General features: G+C 37.4%; 1 protein-coding gene and 1 long non-coding RNA gene across 10 annotated transcripts in view; one reads left to right on the forward strand and one right to left on the reverse strand.

Moving 5' to 3' along the window:
* The window catches only part of HEN1 (double-stranded RNA binding protein-related / DsRBD protein-like protein), a 28421-nt gene extending 7152 nt beyond the window's left edge, over window positions 1-21269 (reverse strand). The window contains exons 1-9 of one of the 9 annotated variants that reach the window (XM_088971290.1): window positions 20946-21269; window positions 19329-19508; window positions 17505-17852; window positions 15665-15754; window positions 10672-11126; window positions 9966-10211; window positions 8336-9279; window positions 7439-7590; window positions 7247-7363 (exon numbers count right to left, since the gene is read on the reverse strand). In XM_088971290.1, coding sequence (XP_088827416.1) covers window positions 7247-7363; window positions 7439-7590; window positions 8336-9279; window positions 9966-10211; window positions 10672-11126; window positions 15665-15754; window positions 17505-17777 — 2277 coding nt within the window. In that variant the 5' untranslated portion in view covers window positions 17778-17852; window positions 19329-19508; window positions 20946-21269. Of the gene's footprint in view, window positions 1-7246; window positions 7364-7438; window positions 7591-8335; window positions 9280-9965; window positions 10212-10671; window positions 11127-15664; window positions 15755-17504; window positions 17853-19328; window positions 19509-20808 lie in introns of all 9 variants that reach the window. The other 8 variants (XM_088971293.1, XM_088971287.1, XM_088971294.1 and 5 more) reach the window with 8 other exon arrangements.
* A 753-nt stretch (window positions 21270-22022) lies between these two features.
* The window catches only part of LOC148872598 (uncharacterized), a 41535-nt gene continuing 36057 nt past the window's right edge, over window positions 22023-27500 (forward strand). The window contains exon 1 of the long non-coding RNA XR_016107040.1: window positions 22023-22455. This is a non-coding gene — a long non-coding RNA (uncharacterized LOC148872598). The remainder of the gene's footprint in view (window positions 22456-27500) is intronic.

A 27500-nucleotide genomic window follows, 5' to 3' on the forward strand; every position in this document is an offset into this window, starting at 1 on the left:
ATCACTGATCCATTGCTATATGCCTTATTCAACACAGCACACCATCCCTCTTGGTAACTACCAATAGAGGGTTCACATCACCACACAACCACCAAGATTACCTATTCTGTTTTATCAGACAAAGAACCAGAAAATAGATGGAGAGAGAAGTAAGAGAGATCGCAGATTCCTCTAGATCAGATCACAGCCCTCTAGTACTCTTCTAGGCACTCCGATAATGCCCAGAAAATAGAAAAGGCCAGCTAAGATATATAAATAATTCAAAGAAATTACAATGTCCAATATGCCCACAATTAAGTATGGGACACTTAACTAAAGATAAGACAAAGGTCTAATTGTATAACATTAAAACATAAAGTAAAGATGAAGTAAAGATGGAAATGCCAAACCATGATTGTACATCAACATGCAACTTCATTGCATCTTTCATCTCATTAGAGCTAATACCCAAGAAGATGGAGGAGAAGAACTTCATGGAGGCCAATCGATGGAGGAAGTATCTCAAGGTGGAGGCAAAGAACTTTCTGTAGGAAGAACTTAGAATCAGAGGGCAGATTAGCTTGAAAATCAGGGAAGCTAAGCTGGCTACGGTGTTCTTGGTAGGACTGAATGTGGTAGAGTGGTTCATAGACTTTGTAGTTGCAGCAAGTGCAAAAGGAAAGGATAGATGCTGGAAAGAATTCCTAACAGAGGTGGAAAGGAGGTATGTGGTGGAATGCAGGAAAAATCATAAAGGATCCTTCATAACACTTTCAGAGCATTATAACACACCTGTTCGACTGAGAAAAGGTGAGAAAGGGGCAGTAAAATCCTTTGAATTGAAGTCAAAAGAGAGTAGGGGAGCTGAAACGTCAGGTCCTTAACAAATAAATAGGGCCCAATCTCTACCCAATCCGGGTCAGGTAATTGTGAGTGGGCCTTCTCAAATAGGTGCGCCCCAGGTTCTAAAAATTGGGCCAACTAATAGAAAAAGGGACATAACTTGTAGTGGGCCGACCATTGTGGGCTTATCTAAGGTGGGACAGGGGGAACAATATGTTAAAACAATATATGGGCCAAACCTTACCAGCCCATCAAAGGGACCCAAGATAGTTAAAAGGTCGTGTGACCAGGGGTAGTGTCTATAGATGGTAAGCACCATCTATCTTCTTCTTCGTTGAGCTCAATGAGCCGAAAACCACGAAGATTGAACTTTGCCCATCCTGGAAACTCATTACAGTGGGTTGCGTCAGAAAGATCGAACAGGATGTCACCGGAAAAACGCAACCCGAGGAGTATCAGGCAAAGTGATTAAGAGCTGAAGCAATATGATTGCTCTGAGGAGGAAGATTCCAATGATACTGATTCAGACGACATAGTAAGCTTAGGGAGCATCGACTTGAGAAGCTCAAGGAATGTTTTTGATGAAGATAGCTTGGGCACGGAGGTACTCTTTCAAGAGAACAAGGAAGAAGATGATTCACAAATAGTTAAGGAAGACGTGAATTTTTTGGATCACCTGGCAAAGGTTGTGGCTCAGGTGTTGCCTGCACTCGCAAGGGAAGTCAGTCCAATAGCTCAGGAAAAACAGGATATGAGGTTGGTAGGGAAAAATTCACTGTTTTATCTGTAATGTAACACCAAAAGAAGGGCAGCATGGGAAGAATAGTTTAACCGTTAAAGCCGACAGGGTATTGAATCCTACTGTAAACTCTCTAATGCAAGCTCAATCACAGGGAACAGATTTAGACCTACCTCCTGATGCGAGTCCCCCTCCCTTGAAAGATGTCCCCTCGGTCCCCAACAACACAAGTAATACTGTCCATTCAGTTTTGGTTACTAATGTGCCTTCTGTGCTTGAAGCAGATACTACAGCATCCCGAGCGGAAGTTCCAGTTAGGGAGAAAAGAAGAGAGAATGGCAACTTTGAGAGTGAACTGAGAGAGGGAGAAGTGGCACCTAGAGAGAGACAGGATGAGGAATTAGAGAGAATTTGGGAGAGGATCTGCGCATTGTTGGAGAAGAATAAAGAGAAGGAGGAGGAATTAGATCAAAGGGAGAGAGCAGCAAATTCTCAAGAGAAGGACTACTATAGAAGTTCCAATTTGGGGGGAGAGGTGGCTGAAGCTAATGCATTATCTAGGAAGATTGAGGGTAATAATAAAAGGAAAAAAAAATGAGATAAGAAGTGGAGATATCAATTTCAGATATTGAGGGTGACATTGAATTTAGTGGGAGAGGGGAAAGAAGAAAGATTCTGCCGTAAGATGGATTCTTTTGGGAAGGGTTTTTTGAAAGAAGAGTTCAATGAAATCATAAGCTAGAATGTGAGAGGATTGAGAAGTGAAAGAAATAGAAGGGCAATTAAAGACTTACTAAGAAAAGAGAAACCGGACATAGTGTTGATACAGGAAACCAAGTTGGCAGAATTGGATAGGTGGGTCAGAAGTGTATGATCAAGAGGAGTTTGTTGGACTTCGGCTCCTTGGGGAGCCTCTGGAGGTCTAGTAACATTATGGAGGGAGGATGCTGTAGAATCGGTGGAGAAGCTAATAGGGAGATTTTCTGTGTCTTTAAAGGTTAGGAATGTGGGGGATGGTTTCACCTAGGTTCTAACCAATGGTTATGGGCCAAACACTTATGGAGAGAGGAATGAGATGTGGGAAGAACTATATGGCATACGAGATCTATGGGAGGGTCCTTGGTGTCTTGGGGGGGATTTCATGTTACAAGCAGCATGAGAAAGTTCAATGAATTCATTAATACTTGTGGCCTAAAGGATTTACCTCTCATGCAAGCCTCACTTGGTCTAATTTCCAAGAAAACCCCCTTTGTTCGAAATTAGATAGGTTCCTCTTTAATGAAGAGTGGGAGAACCATTGGAAGAACCTGATGGCTAGAGCCTTACCTAGAGTCACTTTTGATCACTGCCCTATCCAGTTAAGTCCTGAACAATAGCCTCTGTTCCACAGCCATTTAGATTTGAGAATATGTGGTTAACTCACCCAGATTTTGTGCATCTGATTGGGGATTGGTGGAGAGAAGAGTTAAGAGGGGTGAAATGGAAGGGAGTGAGATTCCACAAAAAGCTGAAAAGGTTGAGATCCAAAATCAAGGAGTGGAATAGGGAACACTTTGGAAGGACAGAAGAGCAAAAAATTAATTTGGTATCTAGGATTGAGGAATTAGATTCCAAAGAAGCACAAAGGATGATGAGTGAGCAAGAAAGGGTTTTGAGAAGAAACTTAAAGAAGGATTTGGAAGAGGTTCTTTTGAGAGGAAATTTCTTGGAGGCAAAAGTCAAGACACAAATTGACTAAGGAAGGGGATGGAAATACAAAATTTTTCCATGAGTAGGCTAATGGGAGGAGAAGGAAAATTTTCATGGATAAGTTAGAGGTGAATGGGGAGAAAGTCTCAAATCAAGAAGAGGTAGCAAGATTGTTTGTGGATCATTTCAAATCAATCTATAGGAAACCGTTGAATAATAGGCCAACATTGGAAGATTTGGATTGGACTAGGATATCTGAAGAGCAAGTAAACTGGTTAGGAAGGGGTTTTAGTGAAGAAGAGATCAGACAGGCAGTGTTTTCAATGGATAGATCCAAAGTACCTGGTCCAGATTGCTTCACAATGGCTTTTTATCAGGACTATTGGGATGTGGTTAAAGAAGACCTTTTTAGGGTGTTTCAGAAATTTGCAAATAACCTGGAGTTAATGCTACCTTCTTAGCCCTAATCCCAAAGAAGATAGATGCAAAGGACCCTAAGGATTATAGGTCGCTTAGTCCGGTGACAAGCATCTATAAAATCCTGGCTAAAGTGTTGTCTATTAGAATTCGAGTAGTACCACCTTCTATCATTAGCCAAGCACAAGGTGCTTTCATGCAAGGAAGACAAATAATGGATCATCTCTTAATAGCAAGTGAATGTGTGGAGGACATGAGAAAGTCGGGGAAACAAAGTTTTGCATGTAAGCTAGACTTAAAGAAGGCTTATGATCTTGTGGATTGGAGTTTTTTACTAGAGGTCCTTAGGTGTTGTGATTTTGGAGATAGATGGTGCAACTGGGTAAAAGGCTGCATTAGCTCCTACCATTACTTAGTCTTGGTTAATGGGGTGGTCAAAGACTTTTTCCCAGCTTGTAGAGGCCTTAGACAAGGTGACCCACTCTCCCTGTTTCTTTTCACCTTAGTTGCAAATGTCTTCAGTAGATTAATCTCTAAGGTAGATAGGGATGAGGAAGTCGGTGGTTGGAGGATAGGAAGGAACAATGTCCGAGTAATCCGTCTATAGTTTGCCAGCGATATCATAATATTTTGTGAAGGGGGTGACAGGCAAGAAGTGAGGAACCTCAGAGCATTACTACAACACTTTGAGAATGTCTCCAATTTGAAGATAAACCTGGATAAGAGTTGTGTTGTAGGTGTTAATATGAATGAGGGGATTCTTCAATTTGTGGTAGATTGTTTAGGTTGTCTTGTCTCTTCTTGGCCCTTGCAGTTTTTGGACCCCAGATATGGTAAAGTTTGAGAAAAAATTAGCTTCTTGGAAAAAGAACTGCATCTCTATAGGGGGTAGAGTGACTTTATTGAGAGCTGCCCTAAGAAACCTACCGATATATTTTTTCCATTTTTAGGATTTCTAATAGGGAGGCTAAGAAGTTGGAGAGATTAATGAGAACTTTTCTTTGGGAGCCAGGGGAGGAAAAGAAAGATCACCTAATCAATTAGGAAATAGTTTGTAGGAATAAAGAGGAAGGTGGGCTGGGATTAGGAAGGTTAACTCTCAAGAATAAAGCTCTCTTAGGAAAATGGTTATGGAAGTGGCCTAGAGAAAGGGAGAGGTTATGGCATGAAGTGATAACTAGTATACATGGCAGACTAGAAAATAGATGGGATGCGGGTTTATCACGCCAAGCTACGTTGGCATCTCCTTGTAAATAAATCCAGAGTATCCTCCCTCAATTTCTCAACTTTGCAAGGTATGATGTCAATTCTGGTAACTCTATGTTATATTAGGAAGACACTTGGGTGGGTACCGTTGCCTTAAGGACCAATTCCCGCCTCTCTATTTTCTTTCCCTTTACAAGGAAAAAGCTATCTCTTATTTTCTCCCATCTCCTACTTCACCCTCATCCTTAAGTTGGGACTTTGGCTTTCGGAGAGGTTTGAGGGATGATGAACTTAACAGTGTTTCAGATGTGTTGTCTCTTCTTGGCAGTGTCTTTCTGGACCCTCTTAGTTTGGATGTGAGATTATGGTCCCCTCATCCAAAAAGGTTACTTCACTTGTGCTTCATTTTTTAAGTCCCTTTTGTCTTCCCTGGGACAGTTGGGTTTCCCAACCAAGGAGATATAGTCTAGACCTGTTCCACCTAAAATTATTATTTTCTGTTACAAGGTGTTTTATAGAAAAATTAATACCTTGGACAGCTTGCAAAAGAAAAGGCCTTTCATGTGTTTGTCCCCTAACTAGTGTGTACTTTGTAGGGCTAGTGGTGAGGATTGCTCCCACTTACTTGTATCTTGTTCCTTTTCTAGTGCTATTTGGAGTTGGATTTTTTTCTTTGTTTAGGTGCAGGTGGAATCTGTCCACAGATTTAAGTCAGCCGTTTGATCCTTCCTTTTTTGCGTGGCCTACAAAAAAAGGAAAAATGATGTGGAGATGTATTAGAACAACCGCCCTGTGGTCATTGTGGTCAATCTGGGAAGAAAGAAATGCCAGGATATTCAAGGAAAATGAAAGAAGCATTCAGGCTGTTGAGGATTGTATCTTGACAATGCCCATTCATTGGTTATGAACTATGGACTTCTTTAATATATGTTCCTTTGATGACATTTGGAGAAACTGGATAGCGGTGGCTAACAGCCATACGAGGAAGGACAGGGAATCTACAATGTGGATGCCTCCGCCTGAAGGATGGGCAGAGCTGAACTTTGATGGAAGCAGCCAAGGAAACCCAGGCCCATCGGGGATAGGAGGGGTGTTGACAGATAAGGAGAGCAACATCTTAGCCTTGTTTTCAGGCCCCGTGGGAATAGGAGACTCCAATAGAGCTGAGATTTTAGCAGTGGTACAAGGTATTCAGACTGCAGAAGAATTAGGAGTTCAGCACTTGCGAGTTGAACTGTTGAAGGATACTCTAAGATTGTTGTGGGATGGCTGACAGACCCAGCTTAAGCTATATCGCGACATAGAGACTTATTGAGGAAAATCAACTGGCTCCCAAGAAACATGACTGCTACCTCTCTTTGGGTGGGAATATCAGCAAATACCTTAGTGGATGGGTTAACTAAGCAAGGGGCTTCAAGGGAACATTTATTTTGGGCTGCTCTGTAACTTTATTTCTGGTTATTTCTATTTTTATTTTTTTTAATTTGATGTAATACTGTGTTAGAAGAGGTAACAGTTCGTGCCTCTTCTTGGGTTTCCTGTATTGCCTTATTTTTCTGGATTAATAAATTATCTTCATTCATCAAAAAAAAAACATGGAAATGCCCCTAATAAATTGACTGCTAAGTAAGTTAAACAAATGACCTGTGTAACTGAAGACTAAAACTTGTAGCCATTTTAGATTTGGAGCAACCAAGGAAAATATACTTAATGCACAAGCATACAATTTATTAAACCCAGAATCAAGTTTTGGCATAATACATATGGAACCAAAAACAAGATAAGGAAAAGGTGATAAAGGAGGAAACAAAAAAAGAAAGGTGATTACTAAAGAACAAAAGAGGGAATGTAATTTATAAGATAACATTAAGTAAAAACTGCAACATTCCGGTAAGTTTTAACAAGGTTCTATAATATTGATGTTTCTTCCTCTCAACCACCCTATTTTGTTGGGCTGTGATTATACAAGAAGTTTAATCACACTATGCTAATCATAGTAAATAGAAACTCCAAACCAATTATAAATTTCAGCATGAAAAAGACAGATATAGAGAACAATTCAAAAAAAGGACAGCCCAGTGCACGAGGAACCCGGCAATGCGTGGTCTGGGGAGGGATAGATGTATGCAGCCTTAACCCTGCACATACAGAGAGGCTGTTTCCAAGATTTGAACCCTGGCCACCTAAGTCAGAATGGAGCAACCCAACCGTTGCACCATGACCCACCCTCATAGAGAACAAATCATGGAAACAGCCTCTCTGTATGTGCAGTGGTAAGGGTGCATACATCTTTCCCTCACCAGGCCCCGCATTGGTGGGAGTCATGCACAAGGCCGCCCTGCTGAGAAACTATAGTCATTAACTAGTTCAGACCTTAGCTGCATGTATGAGACTCTTCTTTGAAATATCAACTCCAACAATTTTTTCCAAAGCGGTAGGATGATCCAACAATGCATCCAGTAGACTGCCAGACCCACATCCAAAGTCAACCTGTGAAGCAAAAGATAAATACAAAACTCAAACATTTTTTTCTAGAAAGAATGGTTGTGTATGTTGAGTAGGTACCAGACTAGTAGCACAAGATTCATTGATGTATCGTAAAGCATACTCCACTCGCTGTTTTGAAAGAGGAGGGTTGAATAGGGCCTGCTCAATTCTGTCTTCCAAAGGTTCCATTACCCGCAACAAAGTTACAGAGTACTCCAAAAAGCAGCCTTCTGCAAGAGAAAAATGTTCAAAAGATCATATTGCACATCTAGCTATCTCACACATTCAGGAAAAGGATAAGACCTGGGTAAGGTGTCACAAAGAGTATGCAAAAAAGTGAAAAAGTGCACAGGTTGCGGGTTCAGTCACCAACAACAGTAAAACAATGCCCTCGACCATATTGACAATTAATAGTTTTGTATGAACCCTGCACCAACCATATTGAAGCAATGCCCTCAATGTGACAAGTGCACGGGTTCAACAATCACAATCTTCTAATTAACAGAAAAACCAAGAAATAAATTGGATCTTCAGGTGATCATGACTTCGTAAGTTATGAGGACTTCCATGAATGGATCAGATAGCACAAATGTAAATTAACTATGAAGAAAGAAACAAGATGGCAAATTCATCAAAAAAAGAAAAGAAAAGAAAATACATGGCATGATGTTAGATAATCAGATGCATGTGGTTCTAGGTTATGGAACTTCCAAAGTGGAGGCTGCTTTCATTGAGCTGAGCTAAGGGTGAACCTTGGATACCTGATTTGAAAAAATTGCACTACAACAGGCATAGGCTTTCAGTCCAGGCCCATTCAAATTCTAACAAATTCCCAACATGAGCCCACCCAAGTTGCACCCAACAGACTGATAAGCCTAGTAAGCCAATTGCAGATAAGGAAGCAAAGACTTTTCCCTCACGATATGGATTTATTTACCACACTATATTTCCACATGAAATAGAAGCCAAAATTACCTAAAGATAATAGAGAAAGACACTCCACAGAATTGCCAGCAGCAGCAAAAATCAAGTCTTGATGAGGTAGAACTGTACTGAAACATGCTGACTGGTTCACAGACATCTGGTATACACATGCTTCAAGCTGGGGAACAACAGCTGCAGTGCCTATTTCAAACTCAAACTCATCACTGCTTTCAAGAATTTCTTTCATATGATCCCCTTCTCTCACTAAATAGACAACATAACTTATGCATGCCAAAGATCCATTAGATGGGAAGACACCAGAATCTGGACCCTCAATGTTAAAATGTTCCTGCTTCATATTTAAATGATCCATGCAGTTCATTGCTAGTAAACTGCATTTTCGAAGAACACTTGTCCGCTGAACAGAATGAACAGATGGACACAATTCAAATTCTTTCAAAAAGTTCTCATGATGAACACAAACACTGGGACTATCTTCCAAGGAAAGCCTTGCTACAGACATATACAATTGCTTGAAGCATTTGCTTAAACATGAGAGAACCTTTAATGCAGAGTTTTGAATGGCATCATTTTGCTTTCTATAAAAATCTTTTGGTAAATACTCAATAATCAAATCTTGGTTCTTTGACAGTATTCTTACTTCACATCTGAAAATGCTTGCCAGTGTCACTTTTTCTCTTCCAAAAGCATCAACTGATTCTCCATTTGCATTTGTTTGTTCTTCAGTTTGATTTGTTACATTTGACTTGAACTTTTCCGATATTCCATTGGGAGAGTCCAAAGAATTATCCATACTTATTATAGAGAATACAGGTTCTGATAACCGATGCTGTCTGCAGAATGTACAAAGGAGATCCCTGGGAGAGGAACCCCTCCAGTTTGAACGTGTAGTGTATGCTATAGGTAATTCTGCTACAATAATTGCATCTCTGGATAATTTGTAACCTCCATCTGGTAGTCTGCCAACAAGCATCCTGTAGGAACAGATGTCAAAAACTGAGAAAAGACAATTTTTTGAAAATTGATGCCATGATGTGATTCTGAGTCTTCTGACTCATACTATGCATAGAAAGAACAAATTTCTTTGCCACCTCTAGGGGACAAATCATCTGGTTAAATAGCAGGTTGGAAGACTAATTATTCTTCTAAGCTCAAGCTTTGAGGAACTGAGCATTCTTTTCGCTGGTCATCTAGACTTAAATGGTTGATAAGATGTTTAGAAGATAATACACATCAACCATCTGCAGAGGCCAAATATTTAAGCACATATAATTTCCTAGGTATAACAGGAGGCTCTATAGATGCATTTATGCCAACGTTATTACAGATTCTAAAAACTTCTGTTAGAGAGCCACCCAGAAAGAAGCAAATTACAAATATGCTCATAGAGATGATGTGCACACATGACTAACTTTATAATACATACATGTAAATCATGGGCTGAAAATTTTAAGAATTTTCTTCTTTCAACCTATATTAACAAAATTTAAAGAAATTTAGCCTTGCAAATCTAGGTAGAAAATTATAGCATCAGACAGGACAAAGAGAGGATTCCACCAGTTCCCAATAAAAGGAGCCCTTCTTGACAAAGTCTTAATATTGGAGGTGAATGTCCTAGTTACTAAGGAAACATTACAGAATTGATTAGCAAGAAAGGCACCTGTAATAGGTATTTAGAGATACATCTTCATAGAAAAGGTCAGAAGACTTCCATGTATATCCAATGGCTGCTAGGATTGCATCCCCATATATATGTTGACCAGACAAACAATATGCCCTTGCATTAAAAATTGAACTCTTTACTGCCTCTTTGAATTTCAAAGAATCTTCCAGTGATGAACTCAAATGAAGAGGTAACTTCAGTGCATAATAAAGTCTCATTTCAGAAGAAGCCTTGCCAACAGTCCTGTCAAAAATAAACAGCAGCAACAATAAAGAAATAGATCATATAAAAATAGTATATGAATAAACAGAAGCAACAATATTGTCTATTATTTTATTTTTTTATCAAAAAAAAAATAGACAATAGATATATATATATATATATATATAGAGAGAGAGAGAGAGAGAGAGTCCAGGTCTTGAATGGAACAAGAAGCAAAAAAAAGGCTTTTCTTCCTAGCCATGCAATACATGTGACATACACCCATCAAATTGGGAACCAGCATTAGCATACCATTTCTTAGTCAAAGTTGACCCCATTGGCTACTAAACATCTGGCCTACTGATTTTCCTTTTATTCTCCTTGTGTGTTCCTCAAATCCCTTGGATCATTTTTACATAAATCCAAGATCATAAATGGCAGACAATCATAAGAAGAAAGCCATATAACACTGCAATGTTCAAATATGTATGCTTCTACTAACCTCGAAACTAGGACCTCAGAAGCATCTGTAACACCAAGTTGTCCTGCCATAACATCCATGTAATATTCATCAGAAGAAACATTAAGAGTGACTGGTTCAACGAGCTTCTCAATTGAGCATGGAATACGTATAGCTTTAATCCTTATGCCTTCAATGGAGCTAAATTGTTGATTACTTAAAGCCTGTATAGTCTCTGGAGAGAATGAGTTTTTCCTCCAAATCCAAAGCTTTTCCTCAGATGTAACAACAGAACAGGATAATCTAGCAGCTCTCATAACAAGTGATAGAATCAAAAAAGGATCCGATTCCACCTTTGGGTTGATGGATTTGCATAAGCTATTAAGCTTTGCATCATAGGAAGCAAGGACAGAAACAGGAATGGCACCATATAAGTCGCCCACTCTCTGGATTGCTGCTCTGAAGTGACCACTCAGTGGGTGAGTTGATGAGAGGAACTTAACCAATGAAACAAAAAATGCAGCAGAAAAAGTGTCAAGGGCATGCATATTCATCAAGAGACTTGTGCAACAATGACAATGTAGTAAAGTCAGAAAGTTCAACTTTTTATCAGTAACTAAAAAGCAAAATTTTATTAATGGGAAACAAAAAAACGAATACAACTGAATTAAGATGTCAAGGTAATACCTTGTTACAACTTAGTTATAAATACTCAAACATACAACAATCAGATTTTCAATGGTTTCCCAAAACCTATCTCCAAACTCTAATGAACTTGTGTGTGCAGAATATGGTAGAACCAGCACCCAATACATAACTATTTTGCTTATATCAGTCAGCCACAATTCTTTCAATCCTTCTAGATGTGTTCTTGAAGAATCTTCTATTTCTCTCCTTCCATATTCCCCAACATATTGCAAAAAGGATACACCTCCAAATTTTATTTTCAAGCCCATTTGTGTTTTCATCATGGGAAGAGCTTAATAACTGCCTGTTCATATGAAATGAGCTTAGCTTTGTAAATTGAGAAAAAAAAGAAGCCAAATAATGGAGACGGGAAATATTCATTTAAGCTCAATTGATCCATCCCCCAATAAGAAATCTACAACAAACAGATCAACTCTGTGATTCCTCGAACACAATAATAGGATCATCCAACAAACAAAAACGCTCAAAGAGATCTCTGGAGCTCTTTTCACACCCAATTGTGTTTTCATTGTGGGAAGAGCAGTACTTGGAAATAAATGTGCACCATTGTCCTTCTGTCCCTCCCCCCTCTCGTTCGTTTGCAAAACTTTAGTCATAATAGCAATAAATACTAAGACAAGCAACAAGAGATGACTAAGAACAAAGTTGGATATTGAAGCTCCTTAAAAAAAAGTCATGCTGAAAATGGGGAATAAAACCAAATTAAAAATAGATTTTGTGTTTCCACTGCTCAGGCCAATTGCTCCATCTAGCTATGGGCAGAGTATTGCATTTCTGCTAATAGGGGAGGTTTAATTTCAATCCCAACTTGGCCTTTGTTGTTCATTCTATGAAGTTTGTCATGGGAAAAAATGGGATTTTAAAAGTAAAAAACAATATGTAGTAATTTAAGTAAGGACAATTAACAGAAGGGGTGTGTTTGCAGATTTTTTTGAAATGCAATGGAAAGGTTTTAGCCGAGATCAAAGTATAGAAGTTTAATTGCTTGTCTAAAACATAAGGGAGATTTAAGTAAGTTTTCCCCATTTTTGTTGCAATCCATTAACCACATCCATATAGGAAGTAAATCACTTGAGCATTCTCAAGTTACAACCATATACACATATTTAGAGCAAATGAAGCTATTGCCTCAACCACTTGACACAAAAGGCTAAGGCTATAATGTATAAGCCTCTTGCCACAAGAAGCCTAAGCATCATACAAGTAAAAGGAGACTATTAAGGCTAGACAGTTTAGACACAGCTTCCATCTTCCTTCCAAATTATATTTTTGCCCTCATCTTCTTCCTCAGATTCTATTCATTCGACTTCACCCTCACAATAGCAGGCTCCTGGACAGGTTGTCTTCTCTACTCCATTAACAGAATCCTCTCTTCTTATATTCAGCTCTAAATGAACTAGGGCTCTTAGGAATGTTTGATCTTCTCCTTCAGTCATCACTCTAAGGTCATAGGCTTCACCTGCAAAGAAGAGCTTGATAGAATCTAGAATTGAACAAAAAATGTTCACCTCAATCAATAGTCTTACACTATCAATTTTCTCCCAAGTTTTGTTTCTGGCATCAAATTTCAAGAATCTTCCACAACAACAACCAATTGCTTTAAACATGTCTGTGCACCAAGTATGTAAAATTATTCCAGAGAAACCAATCGCCACTACTCTTCTGCCTTGTGAGTTACCAACTTCCCTAACTGTTGGAAACCAATAGCTTAACCACATTTCTAGACCTCTAATCTAATCAATCTTAAACTGAAGAACCCAATCAGTATTATCCTTACTATGAAACATGAATAAAAACAAGCCGCCATTAAGCCATTAGAGTCTTATCAATCGTCCCTTTCCCCACTCTGAAAATGTCCATCTCTCTGCCTCCCCAGCATCTGGATTAGCACCAACAAATCTTCCAACAAGACAAGCTTTCAGCACATTCAGCCTATCAAGAACCTTACCTGCAACCTTCACAATCACTCTTACAACATGAGCATTCCTTCAAAGCTCCTATGAGACAGAGTTCAGTAGAGATTCAAACTCTATTAAGAAGTTTTGATGCTAACAAGGTTGATGATCCATCCACTACTAATCATTGTGCCCAATATCAAGTATCAAGGGATATCTAGTAATCAAGTTGGCGGGTACAAAATTTAAATTTCCAATATATTGCTTCAGCACCCTTGCAATGGGCAGATACTTGTTTCTACAACACAAATGGTGTCAGGTCAGTTTTCTTGCTTTGTCAGTTATCACATGCCAAATAAACTCCTTATAGGGAGCCTAATGTCCCCAGAAAACTTACGTGAGACCAAATGTATTGATCTTGGGCCAAGCAACTATTAGCTGAGCCTAAATATACTCTGAGGTCCCATTTTCCCCTATCTTCAACCTACGACCACCCACCCCCTAACCTTTCAGCTCCTCTTCCACCTCTCAACAATTCAACTCCCATTTTTTAACACACTTATATCTCATACCCATTAAGTTAGAGCAATGGAAGACAACCCGTAGCACCAACCTTAAGTTGAACCACTCCCTAGCAAAGTCTATCGTCATGGATAAAGGGACCAAGTGGATCTCCTCCACTTCAACCAAGATTCGGACCATTATCAGGTTTTTTTTTTGATAATTTTCGCACCATTATCAGGTTCTTCATCTATTCATGTGGGATTGATTTTCCTAAAACTCCCACAGACACCCCCAACAGCCTAAAATGTCCACCATGCACTAAGAGGAATACCATAGACATTAATTCACACAAGGCTTCTAACACCCAATTCTTGTATTACTCCAACTAACAGATTCCACCTCCCCAACCTTAACTCTGGAGACCAAACTTGACCAGACTCTCGACTTATCAGCCTCATACTTACTATTCAATATAAAGATGATATCAGGAAAAAAAAAACTGTGTTTAATTTTCTAACTTGGATACTTTTCTTCATTACCAATCTTGTGCGTCCCATTAATTCATCATGAACATTTTCACTTCTACCCTGAATGATCTTCTCCATATTGTCACCCATGAGAAGTTATCTCTTGAAGCTTTTTTTGTTAAAAGCTAACTTCTCTGTACTTAATCCTTTAACTACTAGCCATTCAAGCAATCCATCTCTTCATTAACAAAGAAATAGAACATAGTAATTTACCAAATAACCACACAACTAGGATGCACGGTACCCAACCCAATAGTAATTTACCAAATAACCACTACGTGCAGTTAGAAAGTTTGATATTCAAATAATCATAGATCATTATTTTAACGTAGAAAAGAGTAGCCAGTGCTAGAACAGAAGAGAATGTGATACATTAAAGAAAAGAGAGGAGAATTGCAAGTGAAAGTACCATCATTAAAGCAGGAATCCTGTTTAATCCTTATCCCAACCATATGGGACTGGCCACAGGAATCCTGTTTCCCATTCCATTCTGTTAAATAGTACCATATCCATTGTTAAATTATGATTTATGAAAACTTAAATCATTTCTTACCAATTCAACCCTTATCCTTTTCAGTCTGCCCCTAGCTCTTCTAGCCCCTTCAACCTTTGTCCCATATTAACATATATAATAAAAGACACCAAAAAAATAGACCACTGGAAAAAATACACTCTAACTGATTCATTCTCAATATAAATCATAGATAATAGAAAGAACAAATGACAATGAGCATTTGTGTACTTGTGAGCACATATAAATTCTCTTTGAATCTTCTACCATTTCCTAGGTAACTCAGTCAGCTATTTTATTCCAATTTATGATGCAACAGCTGGTTGGAATATAAACAAAAGAAAACACCTTACTGATAATTCTAACCACCCAATCAATTGCCTGATTTTATGGGCCTATAGTCCAAAAATATCATTATTCCACCAACAATAAAATATTACAGAGAATCCAGCCTCAGAACTAAAGTTGGTCTATCAAATATCAATAGGGCCATCCAACTCAATCATATTTACACTCAAGAGTTAAGGGTCATTGGATTAACTCTATGATTCCCCAAATAGTTAAAAACTAACAACACAGTCTTCTTTATTGCTTATCTAATGCATCAAAAGGCTCAGTTGTAAGTTGTATTAGTTGAATGCAGAAATATGCAACAATAATTTTAAAACAACAAAAAAGAGAAATGTGACATTAATAGAGGGAAAAATCACCTCAATTATAGCACTGGTTGTAAATGTTATCAATGAAAAAGTAAATAGGATAACTGAACTATTTGAAATGAAACCATAGAATTTACAACATGTTGCTAAATGCATATCAAATAGCATTGTATATTTTCCAAGCTATTTGTGCTTACTATGCATTAACCTTGAAAATGATAAATAACAAACCTCATTTGAAAATAGATATGAAATACGAGCAACCATGTCATCCCATGCTTCCTGTATAGTAGGATTAGTTGTTGCAGGCTGGATACCTAACTGCAAGAGAAACAGAAGAAAAAAGGTCATTAACAAGGGAATGACTCATAAGTTGTCTCAGATGCGCAGGGCAAAACTTTTCAACAAAAAGCAAGGGAAAAATAAATAGAGATTCTTATTAGGGTTATCCCTCTTCAAAATATTATTGATTAGTTATCATCTATAGAAGTAAAAGAAATAGAGCACTAAGTTCATCTGAAGAATTAATCAGGTGATGAAAACTTCATCCAAGGATAAGGCCACTCCATGGCCACTATCTAAACTTTTCACAGTGACACGGGCAGGATTATCAGTTATCACGAGGATAAGAAGGGTAATTTTCAAGTCCAAAAGCCTCAACATAGCTATCTGCTCTGTCAAATTCATTGGAAGCAGCACATAGTTATCTGCTCTCTCTTGGAGTTATGGTAATCTTTACCAGCTCTGAAGGAATTTCTGTCGTTCAATTTGTTGCCTGTCTCTAAGGGGGCCAAATCATAAATCATGACATTCAAAAGAGAGAAGAAAAAGAGTTAGCACCAGGGACAAGGGAAAAGAGAGAGGTAGCAAATTTGGTACACTTGCCTGTTAAGGGCTGGCAACGGGGGGAATGGTTCATACAAGGGGCTATTTGTATATGTGAGAGCTGGCACATGTGACATCTATTAGGAGTTTCCCTTTGGGCACTGGGTTGAATTAGGGTTGTCAACGGATTGGGTCTGGGTCAGTTCTAGGTAGAACCAGTCCCAAACCGATATTAATTGGGACAAAAGAATGAACCCAGAACCGTCCTAATTAATATTCGGGTCCTATCAGGTTTTACCCAATAGACCCGATTATTCTCAAAACTATATTTATTTCTTTAAACAATAACTTAAAACATAAACTTTCATAATATATAATCTTAATAAAAATGACAATAAAATACTAAATTGTTTACAACTTTATATGTTAATAAATTAAACATTTTAACTAATATTATCATATATATTATCTATCAAATTTACCATTTCAGACATGAAAAATAATAAGAATTATAATAAAATTACGAAAACATTATATATTTAATAAAATAATTGGTTTGAGCATTGATCAAAAAAAGAATCAGTTCGGGACAAACATGAAGCAGAACCGACCCGACTATTAATCAGGACAAAACCATGGAACCAGGACCAACATAAATACATAATTGGTTTGGTTCGGGAAGTCAGGCAGAAACATCACAGGCCTAGGTTAAATCAGCAATTGGATGCCATCTTAATTGTAAGGTTGCTTTAGCATTTCATCTACAAGATTTTATGGATTGGGTTTTAGGCAAAGCTTGGGAGATGCCACTACTCTTGTTTGAGACTTTGAGGATCAAAAGTTTTTGACAGATGCTACACTCAGGCAGTTCTTGACTGAAGGCTGAGATTTAGAGGCTTATCTAATATATTTCTTCTCATACCTAGGAATTTATTCTTTTAAAGTGTGGCACTCTAGCCAGGAAATTGTGCAATAAGTTGAACTATAGCTACCTTTTTCTTTGCTTGCAACCGCTGTATCCCTCTTGTATACATCTACCATACTTCCTCTGTTACCCTTTCATTTTATTACATTTAATACCAATTAAAAAAAGAAAGCAATCTGAAGGCTTCTGCTAACAGCCTTATCAGTTTCACCATTTCCCAACGGAGGTAAAATAATGCAGCTAAATGTGGAAAATTACGAGTATAAATATAGTGCAAATGTGAAATATTTAATACAAAAGGAATATAAAAAGTAAAAATACCTTTTCTAGAGCCAATTTGGCAGCAGATTGCTCCGCATCTTTCTTTCTTGTGAAGATATCTGAAGTAACAGAGAGCTCTGGAAGCTGCAAGGTACAGCGAAACATGCAGGGACCATGTTGGGGGATAACAAGACCTGGACATCCATTTTGGGAAGATCCCTGCACTTCCTCTGTAGTATAACATGCCTTGCTACCATACTTCTGGTGTATAATAGCCTTAGGTGTAAGAGTTGGGTTCCTTGCTGCAACAGCTGGTGCTCCTCTAACTTCCATTAGTTCTTTAAACCAAGATGTTTTAAGTGGCTATAAATTACAAACATAATAATTTATTGGTCTCTTAATCAGCTCCTGTTCAACATAAAAAATATCAAAAACTGTCTCAGTTCTGCATGGAACATAAAAGATTAATATCTTTAATCTATAAAACAAACTGACTTCCCTCTAAAAACGTTTAGAAAGATTGAGCTTAAACTAGAAAGGGGTCTCTATCAATTTCACATTTGAGGCGTTATCAGAAAGTAGAAACAGAACTCCATGAAATTTCTATTTTTAGCATCAAAGATTCTATGCACTATACATCCCAATAATCAAACTAAAACATAAATTTGGAGACTAAAAAAGGTAACTACAAAATCTTTAAAAAAAAAGTAATAAATTAGTACAAGAATGTTTGTCAATGCAAAATTGACAACTAATTAGTGGGTCATAATCACCCTGGCCCTCACCCACCCATATTGACCCACTTACCCACCCATAACCCTCACCAAGTATAGATACGTGTTTCCTTTTTTCTCCCTATCAACGACATAACTGGGTCGGGTCAACCCATATACCCAAAAGAGAAATCTTAGAGAAATATTCATCCTTTTTCATGACTGCCATGTGGCAGATACAGGTCAGGTCAATCTGTATACCAGAAAATCAAAAGAGAACCACTTCACTCTCATGATTGCCATGTGATAGATATTGATCAGATCAACCCACATAGACAAAAAACAATTTTAAGAGAACTGTTTTGTCCTCATGACTGCCACACAACAGATATGGGTCAGGTCAGACCATATACCCAAAAACAAATCCAAGAGAACTGCTTCGTTCTCATGACCACTGCACAACAGATGCAGGTGGGGTCAACCCATATACCCAAAAATCAGTTTTGGGAGGGTTTTTGTTCTCATGACTGCCACATGGCATATACCGGTCAGGTCAACCTGTATACCCGGAGGTTGTAGAAATACAGAAAGATTGCACAAATTTTGCAGAAAAATTACAGAAAATGCAGAAAGTGCATTAAAATTCAGAAATTTTGCAGAAAACTGCAACAAAATGTAGAAAACTACAGAGAAATTGCAAAAAATGCAGAAATTTTGAAGAAATGCAGAAATTGTGCATGCAAAATCGCACAAGAATTAGTTTCTAAAAAGCTGGAATTAACTATATAGTATTTGGAAACTTGACACATACTTGAATTATGATTACTGTGGCATGAGTGAGAAAATAGAATTTAATATGTTGCACCTGGAAAGTTTGCAAGGTATTGCAATATGATCTGAAAATCCTGAACAAAAACCAAAACAAAAAGTACACAAAAAAGGAATAGTAATAATCTATAGGTATAACACCATTTTACAACAGCAGATAAAATGAACAGAAAACAGACATATGGTTTCTACCCCCCAAGTCATGGCCTCAAATGCTCTCAAGATTCATTCCCTAAGAATGATCCACAAAGAGGTTCACCCGAAAATGCAGGCCATGGACAACAAATGGTTAAAATAACAATATAAAGGCACACTGATAAAGCTGTTATAAGAAAGAAAATACCAAATAAGAAAGAATAGCACCCTTGGTCCATATTGTTGAATAAACCACTCAGATATCTTCAGGTTGCATGCTTCAGTCATGGTCATCTCACGTCATTGGAAACCAATCATAAACATGTCTGATACAGCTTCCAGCACCTTTCAACCCTTCCGATCAGCAAATCAACATCTTCAACAATTTCTGTTAAAACAAAATAATGGTGACACCAGTAAATAAGTTAGTTTTGGATATCTGAGGCTAACTATATTGTGAAACAAAGAGTACTTTCTTCAATGTATTTATTGAGGCTGAAGTGTCTATTATGCAGTTTACTAAAATATCATATGCAGAAGAAACAAAATATTGCTAAAGAAAGCACAATGACTCGTAGTAAAATAAGTGTTGAAAAAATATGAGGAAATTAAAAATGCTAAATTCAGTAACCAGTGCACTCACTTGTTGCCTTAGCTTTTCTAAATCAAAGCCTTACAAAATGCTTTGATTCATATCATCTGACAGTTTTTCCAATTATCTTTTCAGAGATCCCAATATCACACAGCCAGTTGTGATTTGAGAAAGTTAAATCCAAAATCTAAATAGCATATGGGTTTATGACAGAAATAACTGTTTCCAATTTAGCTATGTCAGTTGTCTGTTAACTGTTATTTCCATTTTCTGTTTTCAACTCAACTCTACAAAGACTTGCCCAACCATTTGGGTTCAGCTACATGAGTCCTGTTCCACCATCTCATCTTTGTCCTTCCCCTTGCTCTTTAGTTGGCTTCGGAGTTGGAGACTGGCGGAACAGAGAGCAGATGGCTTAAATGGCTAAACAGAGAAAGGTTTGCAACCCTAACAGCGCAGCCAGAGAGATAGTTGTTGGAAGTACAACAATGGCACCACAAAAGAAACTTGGCAAAGCCTAGACCTTGCGTCGTGGCTACTGTAACAGCGTCTGCAATGGCTTCCTCTTTAACCCTAGACCAGCTTTCAACCCAACCGAGACTCTGAGATGAGAGATGAAAGACTTCAACCCTCCCTTAACCGACCCTGACCCTTTACGAAGCTATAAATGCCAATTTTCAAAATAAATTTGAAAAAAAAAAAAAGTTAAGTCCTAAGACCGTGAAGCCCGAAGAAACAAACTGCAAAAGCAATGTAAAAATTCAAGAATGCTGCGTGTGGTTGTGCAACGTAACAATGAACCCAAATCAGAAAACGCCACCAAGAGAAACAAATCCCTCCATGACAAGAGTTAAAAAGCAAAACAGTCAAGCAATGCATTCAAGGACACGATAAAAAAGTACACAAAATACTCGAATGAGAGCCAACGGGTTATACGAGATAGCAACCAAATATAAACACACATAAATATCAATGCAGAAACCCCTAAAGAATGCCAAGTTCCAGTGATTTAAATGTTTGCAAGCATGGAAAACCAACAATTAATTCATAGCACCGCACTAAAGAATCAAAAATAGATGGAGAAATCAACTGTAACCTGGCGATATTACATAAAAGGAAACAGTGATCTCATAAGTAATATATATCGATTTTCTGTTCTATCTATCCATCGTACGTCCAGACATCATTCTGTGTTTCTCGGTGGTGTTGTGAAGAGTGTGACTGAGAGCGTACACCGAGCGGGGGCTTTCCGTTTGGGCAGCGGCGAGACGGTTTCGGTGTGACTGAGTGAGTAGGGAAAGTCAAGTTAAAACAAAGACCGGAAGGGTGGTGCGTTTCTTCAGAACGAGGACTTCGCGCCTTCCTTCGGAGTCAAGGTTTCGGGTGTAAACAGAGAGACTCGGGAGTCTCGATTCTTCCAAAGGCCTTTCAATTTTCTCGTTGGAAGGGTGGTGCGTTTCTTCAGAATGAGGACTTCGCGCCTTCCTTCGGAGTCAAGGTTTCGGGTGTAAACAGAGAGACTCGGGAGTCTCGATTCTTCCAAAGGCCTTTCAATTTTCTCGTTGGAAGGGTGGTGCCGTGGCGGTTTTACGGGACCCTGTGTTTGGTTTCCTAGAAAACAAGGGACTGAGGGAGACATAAAATTGAGGAGAATCACTAATATGGGTCTTGTAGCTTGGTAGTTGATAATCTATTCTGACCTATTTTATTTGAAACCATTATTAACTTATGTTTTTTTTAATTTGATTTAAGATATTAAATGAGATCTTATTAGTAAATAATAACCCACTTTATTTGGTATTTACTATTTATCTAATAAATCTATTTTGAGTTATTTATTTTTAAAAGTTAAATTAGGTTGCTTCTTAAAAGTTAAATCAAGTTTGTAATTAATAAAGTATTTTTTTTAATTTATTTAAAAACAAACACGGGTTTATGGTAATCTTTTAATGGGTCCCACCATTTGTATTTAATAGATTATAGACAAACATGTGTCAAGCTAATAAATAATTGTCTATTGAGAATGTTTAGGAGTGAAACTATCCACCTTTTGAATCTTATTTTTTGAATTAACAATATGCCACGTGTCTGAATAGTGGTAGTGGGTTGTGGGCTTTAACAGCTTCTTAAAAAATGTCACAATCTAGCTTTTTAGAAAAATGAGAAAGCCACATGTTTGAATGACAGGGGGCTATAGCCTGATAATGGGTTGTGGGTTTTAGTACGAAAATGAGAATGTCACATGTCTGAATGGTGGACTGGTGGGGTTGTAGCTTGAAGATATATATATGTATTAGATTTGGTAGGAATAGGATTCCAATTCTCATTCTTGGGGAGCATCCATTCTAGCACCCCCGGGAATGGGATTTCCATTATAGAGAACGTGTAGAAGTAAGGTTGCATTTGGATGAGGTGTAAAAGTACACCAAAACATCAATGTAAAACCTCACCTTTAAAGACCTTTTACTTTGATAACTAATGTATAAAATACATTGATTTTTTCGATGTAAAACTCGACCAAAAGTGACATTGATGTAAAAGCAACAACTTTTTCTCCTCTAGCACCATCAAGTTTACTTCACCATTGAGTTTCATTTGCCATCACTATCCACCACCGTTGTTTCCATCTTCTTCTTCTTCTTCTTCTTCTCACTATCCATTCTCCTTGTGACAAGCTTGAACGTAGAACACAAGACAAGCCCAAGCATCTCATCATCCCCATCTCGCAATGAACAAGAAGAAGGTACACACTGAGCTAGATCTAGATGTTGTCCTTCAAATCTGAGGGAATGATGTCAACTTGTTCTAGATCTGAAAACAACCCAAAATATATTTGTTTTTCTGTTGTGGTTTGCTTAGATCTACGATTTTTTTTTGTGTGTTTTGGTTCTTAGATCTATGATTTGGTTTGTATTTATTAGATCTATGAGTTGTTTATTTATTTTTTTTTTTTGGGGGGGGGGGGGTGGGGGGTCTTAGATCTGCAATTGATATTGTATTTCTTAGATCTGGATTTTTTTTTATTCAATTGAATTTGTATTCCTTTGAATATAGGGTCATTTTTTTATCTGGATTTGTATTCCTTTAATCTTGTCACTTTTTGCATTTGTATTTCTTAGATTTGGGTAATTGTGTTAGCCCTTGCTACCCTTTTTGTATTTCTTAGATTTGAAATCTTGACTTTTTGTAATTGGTAGAAAGAAACCATGAGTTATTTTGTCCATCTAAGGATAATCTAGTAGAAAATCTGTCAAGGAATGAGTAGAAGAATCATCATATCATGCTTTTTTTTCTAGGAAAATTATCTTTTAATATGTGTTGAATTAGTTAGTCTAAAGAAAATATATATGTAAAACTAAGACAGCAAAAATCTCAATGTAATTTTTACAAACGCAAATGTTTGTCATTGCTTGTAGTGTACATTATTTTAAAATGTGGGTGAAGTCCTATGATCTACTACTAAAAGATGTATAAAACTGCAATAAAGGACCACATTTGTTATAAGAAAGCATATATGGAATATTCATCATATAAACAATGGCTAAAAACTAGTAAAATATTTTAAGAAGCTCTTAATCTAAATCGAAACCTTAAATGAGTGTTGGAAGCATAGATGTTTATACAAATAAAAAATACATTTGAAGGTCACAGAAATAGTCTCTAACTTATTCTTTGATAACTAATAAAGGTTATGTTACATTAAAAGAACAAAAAATCAACCCAACTTTAGCTTCATCATAGAGGAGCTCCCAATCTTCTTAATAGCTTATTCACCAAAGACATGATAACCAATAACCTCAGAACTGAAAAACTTACAAGACTAAATGAAGGGTTATGATTCGTGATATAATAAAGATGGGCATTCTGTTGCAGCGGAAGGGGCTCAAGGAATGTCATTACTTGGGTTTCTAGACAGGCTTCCCAACCCTGGAACCTCTAATGGTTTTGGCAGAAATTCATGAGATCTCCTCTCGCTTTCTAGTTTTAGATGGATTCCCAAGGAGATAAACCAAGTAGTTGACTCTTTAGTCTCTAGAAAAATCTGCATTATAGTGCTAATATAATGCCAAGAAACTAATGGGCTGGGCTTTGCCTTTTATTTTTATTATCAAGGCTTTGTACATCTTCTCATGTACATCATTCCTCTCTTTGAATAAAATCCGTTACCCTTTTTCTCATAAAAAAACCATTCTTTGATAATTAATAAAGGTTATGTTACATTAGAAATAAAAAAGATCAATCAAGCTTTAGCAATAAACTCCCTCTCTATCATATCAATTTGTAAGAGTATTAACTAGGGCTGTAGTAAGATTTGATTCAGCAAAATATATCAAACCTTACCAAGTAAAAAGAATTGGACTCAATATGCCAATCCATGCCAATCTTGATGCCAGTCAGCCCTTGCTACTCTTCCTTTTGCTAGTTCATTAATAAGGAATTAGATAAATTTTCTCCTCATTTGAATTAGATGTGCTTATTTGGGTAGTTACATATCTAGCTTCTTGAATTGAGTGTAGCAACTACCGGGACCATTGAATTCATAGCCCGAGTTAGATAAGCCAAATTCACTAAATTCATAGCAACCTATTTCAACGTGTGAGTAAGTACCTAGTTTACATTTTCACGTGCTTATTTGTTATTTTGTGACTTGCAGACATGAGGGTACCATCATACATTGAACAACACGGGTGGGTTATTAGGGCCTTTTCTGCAATTCTTAGTGTTCTCATTACCCTCATAATGGTTGGGTACTACACACTCTATGAGCATCCAGGAACAAGGGAAATGAAGAGCATAGGAAAAGGGAAGTTTTTAAAGATTATTTTTAGCATTGACAAGACATGCCTCTCACATATTAGGATGAGAAGGCAATGTTTTGATTCTCTGTGTGATCTACTGAGATTATATGGTAACCTCACACCAAGCCCCTATATGAATGTGGAGGAACAAGCTGCAATGTTTTTTTACACTATCAGGCACAATGTGCGGAGTAGTACAATCCATGCTAGGTTTGGTCGACCATAAGAGATCGTACCCGGTATTTTCACAAAGTCATTTGCAATGTGATTAAATTATATCCCCTATTGGTTATGCAACCCACTAGAGATCACAGGCCATCGGAAATCAAACATGACCTATGATTCATGCCATACTTCAAGGTGTGCTCTACTATGTGTTTATATCAATTAATCATGTCAACTCAATCCATCAATTAATTTGACATAAATGCAGTGGACATATAGGACTGCATAGGTGCTATCGACAGAACTCACATCCCATGCAAAGTGCCTATTGAAGAACATGCTAGATTTCGTGGTAAGAAAGGGAAAACTACCCAAAATGTGATGGTTGTAGTTACATTTGACTTGAAATTTACATATGTATTAGCTGGTTGGGAGGAGTTAGCTACTAATGCAATAGTTCTATATGATTCTTTACGGAAGGAATATAGTCTTAGTGTACCTGATAGTAATCTGTGAAATCTTTTTTTCTACACCATACCAATACATCAAATGGTTTGTATGTGAACTAATTCATACTTTCTTCGATATGAATGTAGGCAAATACTATTTTGTAGATGTAGGATATACAAATATGTCAAGTTTCTTGGCTCCTTATCAGAACACACGATGCCACCTTAATGAGATTCAAAGTTGTGTGCTTGAATCCCTAAGAGAAATCTTCAACCATAGACATTTCTCATTGAGAAATGTGGTTGAGAGTGCTTTTGATGTACTGAAAAGTGATGGGCCATCCTAAACTCCACCCAACACTTAGATTTCAGGACACAAGTCAAGATTGTCATTGCATGTTGTGTCCTTTATAACCACATAATGGGAGTTGATCCAAATGATGCATTAACCCAACAAGGCATTCGATGCACAATATTTGACTGTTGGGAGTAGTGATGGCTTGGATGATTTATCAATATGGAATAATCTAATACGACAACTACAGAGAAATGAACTTGTAAGGTGGTCCTCATTCAAAGATAGGCTTGGAGTATAAGTATTTCAAGACTAGCAAAGAATAAGGTGGTAACTTCGATTAGATGAACAACGATGCATGTGTTATTAGTATTGTTATGGACATTGTTATGATGTTAGTATTGTCTACTTCATGTATGCTTAATTAATGTTGAACCCTTTGGATTTCACCATTTCCAAGTTATTGTATTGCTTATTGATACTTCTACTTTCACCACCATTAAACATGATCTCGCTTTGATTTTTATTGGTAATGTGTTGGTTGGTGTTGTTCTTGTCAAATCTACTATGTTAAATAAGTTTATTATTTACCTTTTGTTATCCAAATTTATGTCCACTTTATATCTTATTATATATCTATGTATTTAAATCCATTCATGGTGTGGGCATTGTTAATAAGAATGGTGTTCGGAAAAGAAACACAAAGCTCATCTATTGGTCACAGGGGAGACCAACAAAGGGTGAAGCCATTGTTTGTGTCACGTCCACTAACTTCGAGGGCAGGTCATAGTAAACAAATGATGCCATGGATAAGGCCTTGATAGAGTTACTAGCAAAGTAGGTTTCCCTAAACAATAAAATTGGCAATGGCTTCAAGACATCAACATATACCTATGTCTGTAGAAAAATGTCTCACCAGTTCCTAGTGGATCTCAAAACCCACAACATAAAGACTAGGATGTGCACACTAAATCCAATTTATATGGAGGCAAAGAAACTACATGAGACATCTAGGTTTAACTGGAATGAAGCTAGAAATCAAATTCAAGCAGACGCACAAGTGTGGGAGGTGTAGATTCAGTTAAACCAATGAAACCTCACTAACATGGAATGCAATATGATTGGTATCACAATAAAAACACTGGTTGTTGAATGTAGGCAAACCTACTTGCACATGTTGTAAAAGGAAGAATCATGGAGATGTACAAGTTGATGCAAGTGGTGCTAGGTAATGACCAAACTACGAGAGAATATGCTTTGACAAGTAGGTAATGACCGAACACGGGTGATGATGATAAGGGTGGTGGCATTGTTGATGATGATGCATTAACACCTATGGGAGACACCGTTGTCATCAATGACAATGGGATTCAATCATAGAACACCATGTGTTGACATGTAGTTTCCTCATTGGGTAATCGTAAGAGAACCCAAGGTAGCTAGAAGAAACCGCATATGCATTTTATTGAGGTAATTGATTGTTTGAATCATACCATTAAGGACATGACCGCTACCCTGATCATTCAAATAGAGCAGGATATGGTTAACAACTTGTACCAAAAAGTTATATATGGACCTCGCTTCCAAAGGCTTTGATGTTCGTGTATTGAATACGATTTTTGGGTACTTGGTGGAAAATGAGAAAGAAGCAAGGATGTTCATTGCTAGGGATAAAGTCTTGTAAGTATAGATGATTTATACAATTCTAACAAAGCTTCTTGGGTTTAGTAGAATGCATTAGATAAATAATTGGAATGGACCTACTAACTACATGTCACCACTTATTATCTCCTTTTTTTGTTAACTTATGGAGTAGAAATGACATTCTGTATATGCATGTTGGATTGGTGATGGTAAACTTGTTGCTGACATTACCAATTGGTAACCTACTATTTAAGTTTGTAGTTTTGAACTTTATCATCATGGTATATATGCTTGTTATGGTAGTTTAAATGAGATAAACATGTTGACAAAGGTTTTTCATGTATTATAAGATGAAAAAATATCATGTGGTTTTCAAGGGTCGCAAACCTGGGGTATATGATTCATGGCCAGAGTGTCAAAAGCAAGTAACACAATT

This window comes from Nelumbo lutea, chromosome 2 (assembly GCF_056320005.1).
Source record: "Nelumbo lutea isolate HS-2025 chromosome 2, American lotus-T2T, whole genome shotgun sequence".
Taxonomy (NCBI): Eukaryota; Viridiplantae; Streptophyta; class Magnoliopsida; order Proteales; family Nelumbonaceae; genus Nelumbo; species Nelumbo lutea.